This window comes from Lolium perenne, chromosome 2 (assembly GCF_019359855.2).
Source record: "Lolium perenne isolate Kyuss_39 chromosome 2, Kyuss_2.0, whole genome shotgun sequence".
Lineage (NCBI taxonomy): Eukaryota > Viridiplantae > Streptophyta > Magnoliopsida > Poales > Poaceae > Lolium > Lolium perenne.
In genome coordinates, this window is record NC_067245.2 from 246,554,522 (window position 1) to 246,569,927 (window position 15,406).

Genomic DNA, 15,406 nt, shown 5'->3' on the forward strand with positions numbered 1-15,406 from the left:
CCTTGAAGGAATCGCGCCCCGAGATTCTCAGGAAGAAGAGAAAAAGGCCGGGTACTCGGAACGGAGTTGATCTTCCCGCTCCCAAGTTGCTTCTTTATCGGAATGGTGCGACCACTGCACCTTGAGGAACTTGACAGAGTTGTTGCGAGTACGGCGTTCAGCTTCATCAAGAATCCGAACGGGATGCTCTTTGTATGAGAGGTCTTCTTGGAGGTCAATGGACTCGTGATCAACTGCACGGCCCGGATCTTTGAAGCACTTCTTGAGCTGTGACACGTGGAAGACATCGTGCACTTTGGAGAGCTTCTCAGGAAGTTCAAGGAGGTAAGCGACTTCACCACGCTTTGCTAGAACTTTGAAAGGACCAATGTATCTTGGCGCCAGCTTGCCTTTGATACCGAAGCGATGAGTGCCCCTCATAGGAGTAACACGAAGGTAGGCTTGATCACCAGGATGATATAACATATCACGGTGCTTGCTATCATAATAGCTCTTCTGCCGAGATTGTGCTATCTTGAGATTGTCACGAATGATTCGCACCTTTTCTTCAGCCTCGTTGATGACATCGGGGCCAAAGATTTGCCTTTCACGATTTCGGACCGGTTTAGAGGTGTTCGCATTTGCGACCATAGAGAGCTTCGAAGGGTGCCATACCCAACCGGCTTGGTAGCTGTTGTTGTAAGAGAACTCAGCGAATGGAAGGCATTCTTCCCATTTCATGCCGAAGGAGATAACACAGGCACGGAGCATGTCCTCGAGAATCTGATTGACTCTTTCGACTTGCCCACTCGTCTGCGGATGATAAGTTGTGCTGAAGAGCAGATTAGTTCCCATAGCTTTCTGAAAGCTTGCCCAAAACTTGGAAGTGAAGATACTTCCGCGATCAGAGCTTATTTCCAAGGGAACACCATGAAGAGAAACAATCTTTGCAGTGTAGAGCTCAGCCAACTGACTAGCAGATATTGTTTCTTTGACAGGAAGGAAGTGAGCAACCTTTGAAAGACGGTCGATCACCACGAAGATAGCATCATTGCCTTTCCGAGACTTTGGAAAACCAGTCACAAAGTCCATCTCAATCTTATCCCATTTCCACTCAGGAATCTTCAGGGGTTGGAGGACACCGGCAGGTCTCTGATGTTCTGCTTTGACACGGCGACAGACATCACATTCTGAGACATAGCGAGCAACATCCCTTTTCATCCTAGTCCACCAATAGGTAGACTTGATGTCGAGATACATCTTTGTGCTGCCAGGATGGATAGAAAGAGGAGTGTCGTGAGCTTCTTTGAGAATGAGGTTTCTCAGGTCTGGATCATTCGGAACGACAAAACGACCTTGGAAGAAGAGAGTTCCTTGATCATCGAGAGAGAAGGACTTGTACTTGGGCTTGTGCATATTCTCTTTGATGTTCTTGCTGCAAATATCTCGCAACTGTCCTTTTCGGATCTTATCTTCAAGAGTCTGCGTGATCACCAAGTTTGCAAGGTAGCCTTGGGGAACGAGCTCAAGATTCAATTTCCTGAATTCTTCACAAAGAGCAGGTTGACTTTCTTGAATCATGAGGTTGTTGCAATAGGATTTGCGACTAAGGGCGTCAGCCATGACATTAGCTTTGCCTGGAGTGTAGTTGATAGACAGATCAAAGTCCTTGATGGTTTCCATCCATCTCGTTTGACGGAGGTTCAAGTTGGGTTGTGTGAAGATGTATTTGAGACTCTTGTGGTCGGTGAAGATCTCACATTTGTTTCCCAACAAGTATTGGCGCCATGTTATTAAAGCATGTAACACGGCTGCAAGCTCGAGATCATGTGTGGGATAGTTGAGTTCATGCTTTTTCAACTGGCGAGAAGCATACGCCACAACTTGACGTTCTTGCATGAGGACAGCGCCTAGTCCATGAAGAGAGGCATCACAGAAGATCTGGAAAGGTTTAGAAGTATCTGGAAGAACAAGAACTGGTGTCGAAGTGAGCTTCTTCTTGAGGAGGTCAAAGCTTTCTTGGCATTGAGGAGACCAAAGGAACTTCTTGTCTTTCTTGAGGAGATCGGTAAGAGGCTTGGCGATCTTGGAGAAATTCTCAACAAAGCGGCGGCAGTAACTTGCCAAACCGAGGAAACTTCTCACTTGCTTGACATTCTTCGGAGGAAGCCATTCAACGATCGCCTTGACGGTTTCAGGATTGACAGCAATGCCTTTTCCTGAAATGACATGGCCAAGATAGACGACTTGAGGAAGCCAAAATTCACACTTGGAGAACTTGGCATAGAGACGGTGTTCACGAAGCTTCATGAGGATGAGGCGAAGATGCTCTTCATGCTCCTCATTGGACTTGGAGTAGACAAGGATATCATCGAGATAGACTACCACAAACTTGTCGAGGTACTCCATGAAAATGTAGTTCATCAACCGAGAGAAAGTGGCAGGAGCATTAGTGAGGCCAAAGGACATGACGGTGTATTCGTAGAGACCATAACGAGTTTTGAAGGCTGTTTTGGGTACATCCTCCTTGCGGATTTTGATTTGGTGATAACCACTTCTCAAATCCATCTTAGAGAACACAGTTGCACCCGCAAGCTGATCAAAGAGCTCATTGATGCGAGGAAGAGGATATGTATTCTTGATCGTTTTCTCATTGAGAGGACGGTAGTCAACCACCAATCGATCAGTTTTATCCTTTTTCTTCACGAAGATGGTAGGACATCCCCATGGAGAAGTGCTTGGCTGAATGAAACCAAGTTTTTGCAACTCGTCAAGTCAGCTTCTTGAGTTCACCAACTCATTGGGACCCATTTTGTATGGCCGCTTTGAGATAGGAGCTGTTCCAGGCTCTAGTTCAATGACGAACTCAACAGCCCTGTCAGGTGGCATACCTGGAAGTTCTTCAGGAAAGACATCAGGAAAGTCGCAAACCACCGGTATAGACTCAAGCTCCGGAAGAGAACTAGGATTCAAAGCAAAGAGATGAACGGAAGGTGTCTGAGAAGGTGTATAGGTCAAGGATCCTGTCGCCGTAGGAAGGGAAACTGAATGCTTGGCGCAATCAATGACAACTTTGTTGGCCTTCAACCAATCCATGCCAAGAATGACATCGATACCAGAAGATCTTAGCTCGATGAGGGACGCAAGGAACACATGGTTTCCAATCTGAATTTGATTGCCATGACTTATTCTTAGCGCTTCCAACATTCCTCCGGGAGAAACAACCGTGAAAGATTTGGACAAGTACTCAACCGGTAACTCATGCTTTTGAGAGAATGGAAGCGACACAAAGGAAAGTGAAGCTCCCGTATCAAACAGAACTTTTGCAGGGATAGAGTTAACAAGCAAAGTACCAAGCACGACGTCGGTAGCTTGTTCAGCCTGCTCGACGTTGAGGTTGTTGACGCGAACAGCCCTCGGACCTTGCCTATTGTTGTTGTTGAAGGCACGGCCCGGAGCTGGTGCATGAACCATCGCATTTGTCGAAGTAGAGCGAGGTGGTGGTGGAGGTAGCTTCTCGGGACAGAAGGTAGAGATGTGCCCAACCTGACCACACTTGTAGCATGTGGGGTCGGCACGTGGACCCATCGGCCTTGGTCCACCATATGCAGGCCTTGGCGGAGGTTGGTAGGTCCTCTGCTGAAGCTGTGGGGTGGGAGGGCGGGGAGCATACCCAGCGTTTGCTGTGCGGGGAGCATACCCAGCTTGTGTAGCTTGTCCTGTCGGTGCGGGATAAGGAACCCACAGCCTGCGCTTCTGAGGCGGCGCTGATGAAGGAGCACCAACCTCTCGAGTATGCTTGCGTGACTCCTCGAACGCAATCCTACCCGACTCTTCCTTGATAGCAGTGTTGACAAGCTTGTCGAAGGTTTCTGCCATGACATGAGTGAGCGCGTACTTGAGTGCCGGCTTGAGGCCATTACGGAACCTCTTCTGCTTCTTGGCATCAGTGGACACTTCTTCGCCACCATAGCGAGCTAGCTTGGAGAACTCGATGCTGTATGCCATCACATCTTTGTTGCCCTGAACAAGACTGAGGAATTTCTCCTTCATCCTGTCCATTAGCCCTTCAGGAATGTGGTGGCTTCTGAAAGCTTCCCTGAATTCTTCCCAAGTGACATCAGGAGCATTGGCGGGACGCATCTCGAGGAAGTTCTCCCACCATGCTGCGGACCCTCCTTTCAGTAGGTGAGTCGCAAACCGCACTTTGTCTTCTGGGGCGACTCCCGCTGTGTTGAGCATGCGGTTGACATCGCGCACCCAATCATCTGCATCCAGCGGTTCAGGCGTAGAGTCGAACGATCGCGGGTTCAGCTGCAAGAAGTCCCGGATCGTCACTCGGCCATTGTCTTGACGAGCTTGATCGAAGTTGTGCTGGGTTTGCTGCATCTGACCCAACAGTTGAGTCATTTGCAACAGGGCTGGTCCCAGCTCAGGTGGTGGTGGAGGTCTAACCATCCTGTTGAGGAAAACATTAAGACGGTTGAAACAACATATGACAACAGCTTAGAACAAGGATTTAAGACCAGATAACACATCGATCCATAGAATTCATCAAGGTACACCATACAAGGTTCAAGTACACAAGAGATCCATATGACCGCAAACAAGGATAGAAAAACTAAAACATCCACTTGACACGCAGGACAGTGGAGTAGACGGTAGATCCATGAGGATAACGAAAAGTAAGCAGGCTCCGGAACAAAGAAGTGGTCGAGATAGCATCGGATCAAAGGAGAATAACATGTTAGTATGAAAATACCAACATGTCAAAGGAATAGATTATATGTGGAGATTGACAAAGGATGATAATGAAGCAACCATAGTACAGAAAATTTTTCAAAACACTTTTCCCTATGGCACTATGGTTTCCCACAAACACGTCCAAGCCTAGGTGAAACAAGATAAGAATAGAGTAAAACCGTTGCACGTCCTTACCAGAGGGAGGGTGGGTGGGGTAAGAAATAAAAGCAGAATTCCTACTCTCGCGCACAATTTTTCCTATGTAGCTACTAAAATATTAGTTTCTAGACTCAACTTCGTCCGCTGCAAGGGGCTCCTAAAGGCGATCTGCTCGATACCAAGTCTGTAAGCCCCAGGAGTAGGAAAACCCAGAGCGCGCAGGTAAGAGGGGTTTATGTGCATGAGGTCACTACAAAGGACCGTGAGGTCGCCTCGTATTCCCAAGCATATGGGTAGGCCAAGCGACAGCTCGACACGCCCATGCACACAACACCCACCTCAAAGGCTCACGGTAGGCTTTCCAAGCCTGAGTGCTTCACCTTCCTGTGCACTTCACACATACACACACTGTGCACAGGATACGAGGGTAGAATACAGCTTGAATATCACAACATGACTATGTATGACACAAAAGATGGAAAAAAGGTTCATATATATAGCAACGCTCTAATGAGCAAGATCCAAATGACACTCAGAGGACACATGTCCCAACATTACATCATACATAAGATAGCCAAATAGTCGAGTGCAGACAAGAACCAAATGGGACTAAGAGTCCCGAAGATAATCAAGCGGTGTTCCCATAACCAACATGCCACAGCCGCTTGCCTTAGGAACGATCCCGCTACGCAACGAAGTCGTCGTCAGTGAACTCGACAAAGTAGCCACCGGAGATCGCTCATCATCTGTCACACTTGTTTGTCGAAAAGCGTGTTAGGAAAAAGAGGAGAAAAACGAGGGTAAGTACTGCTGGCACGTACTTGCGAGACAAGACCAAATATGCTTCTTTGGTGGGCGGTGTAAACTTCGCCGCTATATGTGGAGTTTAGCGGCAAAGAAAGCACTAACCAATAGAGACACGCTACAACATCCGTCTAATAGAGAAGGGGAGAGAGCGCATATTCTAGCAGTTCTATACTCTGCAAACAACAACCCTGCCAGTGTGATCCCCCTTAGCCAAGAGGTACTAACAAGGCACTCACACAGTTGACAATTTTATATCATTCCATTATAATAGGGCTAACTTACTACACAAGTAATTAGCAAATTTATTAGCGACAACATTAGGTGTAAGTTGCTCTATGATCGAGTTAAATGTACTCCAAGTCGTCCATAACCGCGGACACGGCTTATCGATAAGATTTACCTGCAGGGTGCACCAATGTTACCATACACGCATGCTCGAACCCGCATAGTCCAAGTGCGGAGTCTCACAACAAGACCGTTCCCAGATCCGCAAGAATGCCTAGGGGGCCACCCAACTAAGCTACCCGTGACGAAGTTCGACGTACTCGAGACGGACCCAGAGGTTGCGTAGGCGTCTAGGCGGGCACTAACGGCCAAGCACTAGATAAGTCGTCTAGCAATTATGCAAACAAGATGTAAATAAACCACCCGAAGGCAACAAGAAGTAAACACCCGAAGGCAACAAAGAATAAATATGCGTGCACCAAATAAAACCAAGGTTGTGGCCCCCTTTTCAACAGACTTGAGAAAAGGTAATGGGTGATGGGGGGTCCCGATAAATCCTCCCACGTGTGGTTAGCGCGCTCAGTCTTAGAAACAGATAACAAGAACTCGGGTCCTAGGGGACATTAGCAAGTCAAAGTTAGATGCTTTCGCAAAGGGGCTCACAGATGCCTCTGCATATTATTATCCCTTAGCAATTTTAGTTGTAGCAAAAGTTATCCACTTCATTTTTGAAAAGGTAGTACATGTGTCAACATCCCAACAAGATATCCCGAACATTTCGAGATATCAACAAAAACCCTAAACTCGCCTACGACTCGCAAAGCTGGAAAACAACAAACAAAAGGTAGGGCGAGGAGGTGTATCTCGGACATATAGGTAACAGGTGGATAGGACACGTGACACAACAGAATCGCAACATAAGGATAGCGGTAGATCAAAAGAGCATGTAAAAGTAAAATAGGTGAAGGGGTGGGCTGCTTTGTCGGATCGAGAGGTAGAAGCACCGACACGATCCTCCAGGGGAACTCGTACTCTGCATCGCTTGCTCTGCGTCGGCGTCTACTCGAGAAGAAACAAATAGCACATACAAGGAAAGTAAAGGCACAAATCAATACAAGTAAATGCAATGCGCAATATGATGCATGATGGCATGGCAAGATGATTTGTGCAAGGCAAAATTAAGTGGGGTGCTCATAATTCACATGAAATGATAAACACCCTCACATATAGTTTTTGTTCATGTTGCATATTTAATTTGGACAATTCAGAGATGATGCCAATGATGCATGAGGATGCAAGATTTGAGTTCCTCTCACTTTTCTGATGATAAAGGATATATAATTTGCACAATTTGGAATTGTAGAATTGAAGATATGAATTATGCCATAATACTCAAATTAATTCAGATTTTAATTTTGTCCAAATTTTATTTATCCAAAACCCAAAACTGAGTTCATAGTTGGATAGATCATGAAATGCTGATCAAAATGGATATATCATTTGTCAAATTTGAGTTTCGAAAAGTACAAAAATAAATAGATTGAAATTTAGGCAGATTCAAAAAGGTTGGGAAAACCAGCCACTGCGCTACGTGTTCGAATGTGATAGGTTATAGAACTCAGACAAAGTAAACTGTGGTCTCAGGTAACTGAAGATTCGACAGTGACAAGCTGAAAACTGACACTGACAGACGGTCTGTGCACGAGTTTTAAAGCGTCGAGAACAGAAGAAACTGAGAGGCCAATCGAGGAACTCTCGACGAGTTGAGTAAGCTGGTTGTGCCAAGATTGGAAGGAAGCAGGTATGAGTGGAGACGGAGCAGCGTGGCGACGGAGAGGCTCGTCGGAAAGTAGGACTGCGACACGGCGAAACTGAATCTGAGAAACGAGATCTGTTTCTGGTCCAACGTTTGGAGGAAGATGGCGTCGCCGTTTCTTGACCGTTTTGGATGATTCCAAGTCGAGGAGAAAGAGGGTCCTGCCGTGCATCTAGCGATACCAAGAACACATGCTGGGGTGGAAGGGATCGCCGGCGATGCTCGTCGGAAAACGGCACAGAGACACGGTAGAAAACAGATGGAAGTCTGAAAACGATTTTCTGGACTGATCTTTGAACGAATGTGGCGTCATCTACAGGCAACGAAATTAGGTGACTCCAAAACAAAAGTTGTAGATCTACGTCTCAGCTTTACAGCGGTACGAAGAGCGCGTTCTGTAGTGGCCTGTGCTGGCGGTGAGATCCGTCGGAAGACAACGTTCCCAAGCAGAAAAACTGGGCATGTGATCTCCGTTTTCGTTTTCGTTTTTCGATCTCGCTCGATCTCTCGTATCTGACTCGATGCAAGGTTGCTGAGGCATGCACGGTGAGGAGAGGAGGTGCTTCTCACCCAGGGGTGGTCGGAGATGAGGAGGAGGGGCAGCCGACGACGAGGACGAAGGAGAGGCCGGGAGAAGTTGAAGAAGATGAAGAAGAGCTTGCTGCCGGCCTTGGCGTGCTTGAGGCCCTGGGGTGACGACGAGGTGTAGAGGAGGACGAAGGGGTGCCTCTCCCTGCTCAGGTGATGGCGAGGACGTCCATGGCGACGAGGCGAATGACGGTGGCGAGCTGCAGGTTGATGGGGTTTTGTCCCCGGGAGCAAAGTGGCGGCTGGCTGTTTTGGAGGAGGAGGAAGAGGGGTAGGGTTTGGTCTGGAGCTGCTGCTGTTTAAGAGAGGAGAAGGGGAGCCGTGGATGGAGGAGAAAGGAGGCGTGGAGGTTGGAGCTTGCTTCATGCCTGATTTGGTGAGGTTGTCTCACGTGGAAAGGTGAGTGTGGGGGTGGCTTGCATGCCACTTTGGTGAAGAGAAGGTTGGGCCGGGTTGGATTAGATAGGTGGGTTAGTTTTAGGCTTTTCTCTTTTATTTTCTTTTCTTCTTTCAAATAATTTTCTGAAATTTTGAGAAGAGAAGAATTTGAAATGAATTCAGGGAAGAACTCAAGCATGGGATACCAACATGGTAGGCTTGAGAAATAAAAGAGAGAAAGTGAGAGTGAGCCATAGAGAAAATAAAGAGAGATGAAAATATGCGGTATTCAAATGTTTGGCAAACCCTAATAGGCTCAACCATTTGAGATGGAAGGGATCCCAACTCAAGCACATATTAAGCATTGCAAAAATAGAAGAGAGGGGTAGGTTTATCAACCATATAATAGAAAATTTTGGCATGACCTATTTGAAATATAGATCAAGTAGAGGGATAGGTTTAGGCTTGTTAGCTTTTCTTGGAACATCACAAGAGGAAGGGGATGAACCAAGAAGAAGAAGGAGGAAGAACCAAGCAAGCAAACAAAAAGAAAACCAAAACCAAATGCAATTTATAAAAACCAAAGGTGATAATATGCATGAATGCAACATGATGAGATGATGACAAGGCAAGAAAGGTAAAAGGGACTAAGGTGTTACTCTTGGGATGTTACAGCGCCCTTGACTGAGGGTATCCGTAGATACTCCAGGAAAATACCAGGCGGAATTGGTTTCCTGCCGGATCCGAGCTTGGATAGCATGTCTGCCGCTGTGTTATCGTCGCGTCTGACGTACTTGACTTCGTATCCGAGGAAGCACTTGGCGATCTCGTCAACTTCATCTCTATAGGCCGCCATGATGGAGTTTCTGGCGTTCCAGGTTCCGGCTACTTGTTGTGCCAGCAGGTCGGAATCTCCGCAGCAAATGATGTGCTTGATCCCAATTTCCTTAGAGATGCGCAGACCGTGTAGTAGAGCCTCGTATTTCGCCATGTTGTTTGTAGCTTCGAAGTGAATCTGCAAAACGTACTGCAGTTCTTCTCCTATAGGGGACTTCAGGGTGACTCCGGCTCCTGAGCCTTGATGCTGCTTGGATCCATCGAAGTGCATGACCCATGTTTCTGGTTCCGGCTCCAGATTTGCGTCCGGAGCCTCTGTCCAATCTGCAACGAAATCTGCCAAGACTTGAGATTTAACCGCAGTCCTTGCTTTGTAAGCTATGTCGAAGGCGGATAATTTGATGCCCCATTTTGCTGTGCGTCCTATTGCGTCAGCGTTGTTGAGAATCGTCGACAGTGGAGCTTTGCTCACGACTGTTACTGGGTGCTCTTGGAAGTAGTGTCTCAGCTTCCTGCTACCTAGGAACACGCCGTAGGCTAGCTTCTAAAAGTGAGGATATCTTTGCTTGGATTCCGTCAGTACCTCGCTAATATAATAGACAGGCCTTTGGACTCCGTACTCGTGACCTTCTTCCTTTCGCTCTACCACGATGACGAGACTGATTACTCTGTTGGTAGCTGCCAGGTATAGGAGCATGGGCTCTGACTCTTCTGGAGCTGCTAGGATAGGTGGAGAGGTGAGTAGTTCCTTCAATCCCTGTAGTGCTGCATCTGCTGCTTTGTCCCAGACAAAATTGTCTATTTTCTTCAGCAGCTTGTACAAAGGTAATGCCTTCTCACCAAGACGGCTAACAAACCTACTGATTGCTGCGACACAACCAGTTAGTCGTTGCACATCTTTGAGACAAGTTGGCCTTTTGATACACAGGATTGCCTTGATTTTTTCCGGGTTAACCTCAATGCCTCTATGAGAGACGATGAAGCCAAGGAGTTTTCCGGCTGGCACGCCAAAGACGCACTTCAGCGGATTCAACATCATCTTGTACCGACGGAGATTCTCGAAGGTTTCTGTGAGGTCGCTGATCAGGTCGGATCCTTTCCGGGTCATGACCGCGATGTCGTCGATGTAAGCGTGCACGTTCCGGCCGATTTGGTCCTTCAGGCACCGCTGCATCGTACGCTGGTAGGTGGCACCTGCATTTTTCAAACCAAAGGGCATGGTGACATAGCAGTAAGTGCCAAAGGGGGTGATGAACGAGGTCGCCTTTTGGTCGGACTTCTTCATCCGGATCTGATGATACCCGGAATATGCGTCAAGAAAACACAGAAGTTCCGCCCCTACCGTCGAATCAATGACTTGGTCAATGCGTGGCAAAGGGAACGGATCCTTCGGACAATTCTTGTTCAAGCCGGAGTAATCGATGCACATTCTTAGTATTTCAGTGTTCTTTTTGGGTACAAGGATGGGATTTGCGACCCAATCAGTATGGATAACTTCTACTACAAAACCTGCCTCTAGTAACTTAGCTAGTTCCATTCCTATGGCGCGGCGCTTCTTATCTCCAAAGCGTCGCATAGCTTGCTTCACCGGTTTAGCCCCCGGATTTATGTTGAGGTAGTGCTCGGCGAGTTCCCTAGGTACTCCGGACATGTCAGAAGGTTGCCATGCGAAGATATCCATGTTAGCGCAGAGGAACTCGACGAGCGCGTCTTCCTATTTGGGGTCCATGTTGGCTCCGACTGAAACCTCTTTGGAGGCGTCTCCTACGATGAGGTCGTGCTTCTTGGTTTCTATCGCGGCCTTGAACGAGGTCTTCTGTTCGGAGATCTGCTTCTTGGTGGTTTGCATCTCAGTCGGATCCACCGCGGCTCTGTAGCCTTGCAGCTCCTCTCCAGATATCACAGACTCTGCGAAGGCGGCTTCGCCTAACTCGCATTCATGAGCCTTCTTGTAGTCTCCGAATACGGTAATCATACCTTTTGGACCCGGAATCTTGAGCTTGTTGTAGATGTAGCATGCTCTTGCGTGAAATTGGTGGTAGGTGGGCCTGCCGAAGATGACGTGGTAGGAGCTCTTAAAGGGCATGACCTCAAATGTGACCATCTCTTGGCGGAAGTTATTTGCATCGCCAAAGGCCACGGGAAGTCTGATGCTTCCCAAGGAATTTGCCTTTTTACCCGGAACCACACCGTGGAATTCGGTGGTACTGTGCTTCAGCTGTTCCTTGGTGAGGTTCATCCGCTCCAATGTTTCCAGGTACATGATGTTCAGGCTGGCCCCGCCGTCCATGAGGCACTTGGAGAAATCATACCCGTCGATGCGGGTTCTTACAACCAAGGCGTAGCACTCTTTCGGAATGACAGTAGGATGATCCTTCCTATCAAACGTACACGGAGTTTCCGACCACCTGACATACTGCGGCACAGCGGGAACTGTGGCGTTCAGGATCCGGAGAGCTGATTTGCTTGCACGGACTGTTGGAGTTCCAAGGAAGGTGTGGTACGCGCCCGCACTCTTTTTATCGAAGGGGTTAGGTTTAGCTGCGGATCCGGCTTTGGGATCCGGTGAAGCATCGTCCTCGTCCATCGCCTCGGAACTGTCTTCCTCCTTGTCCTTGTTTTTGCCCTTGCCTCCTTTGCCACGTGGGCGGTGCTTCCGGGCTCGCTTGTATCCTGCTTCAGGGTCAGATTTGAGATCGTTGACCCACTTGCAGTTGCGGTTGGTGTGAGTGGACTTCCCTGTAGCCGGATCCAGATGGGCCAGGCAGGGCATGTCTCTATACTCTTCATAAGTTTGGGGGGCGCGGGTTCCGGCGGCGGTGACCTCATCACCACGCTGCTGGCCCCTTCCGGCTCCTCCTCCGCGGCCGCGGCCTCTTCCGCCTCCTTGACCTCCGCGCTGGAAGGCCATGGCGATCAAGTCGGATCCGCCACTCCTTTGGTCATCAGGGGATTTTTCCGCTTGGTGCCGCTGCTGCTACCGTTATCACGGTTCTTCTTTTGCTGATGCAGGGGAATTGCTGTAGCTGCTAGATCTCCGCATGCGTCGTCATCGGCGGCAGTATGATCGCTGGCGATGGTGATCATGTCATCCAAAGTCAGTTTGTTTGCGTTGACCAAGCAGGTCAGCTTGTGCCGCAACAATCCTCCTCTCTGCAAGCCACCAATAAAGGCGTGCATTGCTGTTCGGTTATCGACGTTCTCGCACTCGTTCCTGGTTTGCAACCATCGGGTGAGGAAACTCCTTGATGTTTCACCCTTCTTCTGGATACATGCCTGTAGGTCGCTTGTAGTGGCAGGTCTCTTGTAGGTGCCCCTGAAGTGTTTCTCGAAGGCGTTCTTCAGGTCAAACCAGCAAAAGATGGAGTTCTTCTCGAGGTCACTGAGCCAGATCCGGGCTGGACCTACAAGGTACATGTAATATCCCAGGTATTGGGGTTACAAAAATAGAGGAAACAGATGTGTGCATTGCATTCATGCATAGAAAATCTGGGGAATTTTCGCGCTTTAAAGTAAAAAGTCACACAAGAATCGAAGTTTCACTTGACCTTGGTGGAATTGAACTAGCTCATCAAGTCAAGCGCTATAAACCTCAATGTGACTTTGTTAAAACCTTGTTTTGGGTAGAGGTAAGTTGATCTAAGGGGTTAGATCAAATGGAACTAAAACCAGAATAATAACACATTAATCAAGGATCAATTGTTTGATCTTATAAAAGATCATAATATGGTAATCCATGCCATAACATATGAACATCTATTCAACTACAAATTAAGAAACCATCCTTGACTTATCTTTTCCATGTCTTAAACAAATCCATGATCCTACCATGAACCTCATGGTATTCATTTACTTCATTCTTGGAAACAAGACAAGGAGATCAATTCAGGAATATATATTCTTCTCCATTCCAAATCTATATATATACATCAAACTTAGAGAAGTGAGAGTTCTATGTTACTTATTAGAGGATCAATGATAAACCTTGAACAGAACCTTGGAAATATATCCATGTATTCAAACCATCACCTTTAAGAGAAACCCTAGAGTATTATTCAAGCCTTCCCATATGAGAGAGACCATTTATTCTAAACCTAGCTTTACCTATTAATGAACAAATGACAACCTTTGAACTAAAGTATTAGGTTGTAAACCATTTCCCTTGAAGTGGTGAGATAACCTAATATCACATGGAATAATACCATATCCATGAATTGATAAAGTAAGGAGGAGATTAAACCAACCAAGGTAGCCAAGTGGAGTCTTAGACTAAATACCTATTGAGATATTGTGAATACACCATAAACCCTAGAATAACTATTCCTATGAGAGAGAGCTCAAGTTATGGTGTTACACTCAAGTTAATGAGGCAACACTTAGACTTGGGGATGAGAACTATCTGTATAACAAGATGATCATATCATCATTGATTAAGTATAAACTTAACATAATATCTCAGGCATTCTCCTGGGATATAAACTTTAGAGGCAACCATAGTAGTTCCATTCCAGAAGGTAAATTAGAAGTACTATACCCTATCTGATCAAGACAATGCTTGATCATGGAAGTGAGAAACCTATTTAATGAGAGATACCCTAGGAAGCCAAACCTTGATCATTATAATTTGAGTGATGATCATTAACCCTAAGAACTAGAGGTAAAAATGTTAAGAACAAGATGATCATGCCTAATCCATGATCATACTCTTGAGGTATTGAGGATAAACCCTAAAAGGATAAGTAGATATCCTTCACCACATGAAATCATAGGGAGGTAATTAATAAGCAACCCTAAGCTTATATCCCAACCTTAACTTGTGAATCATTTGGTGATCATAAGTAGAATCCTACCATATCTACATTCCACTTATTATTCACCTAAGAAGCATAAGAAAACCTTAGAGACAAACTCTAAACTTTATGTGGTGAGAAACCACCCATCCATATGACCAAAGTTAACTATAAAAAGAACTATAACCACTGTAGTTACTTTAATGATTAATTGAGGATAATAATAGAAGTTAATTGGTAGAAGATAAAACCAATTCTCAAATCCTTAGTAATTAGAGAAGCACATAAAATATTAAGCAAGTAACCATCTTATCTTGGTTAGGGGAGACTAAACCCTAGCAAATGCAATATAATGTCATCCCATCTCTATAACCTAGAATTAAATCTCAACCCTAGTTTGAGTATCACTTGGGTGATCAAAACTTAAACCTAAGCCACAACTAAGTTCCAAACCATATGCACTTTGGTAAATAACATTAGAACCCTAGTACTGCACATTAATCAATTCTTATGCTTCAAATCTTGAACATAAGAAAAACCCTGTGCTACATTATATGGTTCAAACCATCTATGTAGTGATCAACTATTTATTTTGGTAACCAAGCACAACCATGATGGAACAATACCTACCCTAGATCCTTTCAATGATAATTATAGTGTTAACTTTACAAGGGGGGTTGTAATGGAAATCATAAAAAACCTAATAGAATTAATGCTCACATAAAATCATATGTGAACAACCAACTTTTCAAATAGAAACCAACTCCTAATAACTAACTCTGAAATACTTTGAGTTGAGATTATCAACTCTATTAACCCCAAATAGATTTGATTCATACAGAAAAAGAAATTAAAATGAGAATACAAACTCATGTTTAATTGCTATATTGAATAAGCCCACATATGTGAATAATTAAGCAACTATAAAATGCTTTCTTCAATTGGGAAAATGGTGTAACAAACATTGCACTAATCCTTGTATTATTCAATTAAGAAACACCTGCAACAAAGAAAAGCATCCAAAATTGAATTAATAACAGAATTCAAAAAAACAGAAAATAAGAAAGAAAAAGAAAACAGAAGA

General features: G+C 45.8%; 1 protein-coding gene across 1 annotated transcript; it reads right to left on the reverse strand.

Annotated features, from left to right (window-relative positions):
- Positions 1 to 2,754: 2,754 nt before the first annotated feature.
- LOC139835779 (uncharacterized) lies at positions 2,755 to 4,437 on the reverse strand. Its single transcript, XM_071825642.1, has one exon. It carries the CDS (start codon positions 4,435 to 4,437, stop codon positions 2,755 to 2,757), a length of 1,683 nt encoding a protein of 560 aa, XP_071681743.1.
- Between the last annotated feature and the right edge of the window lie 10,969 nt (positions 4,438 to 15,406).

Coding starts and splice junctions, on each gene's coding strand:
- LOC139835779 (XM_071825642.1), bottom strand. CDS start 4,437: ATGGTTAGACCTCCACCACCACCTGAGCTGGGACCAGCCCTGTTGCAA.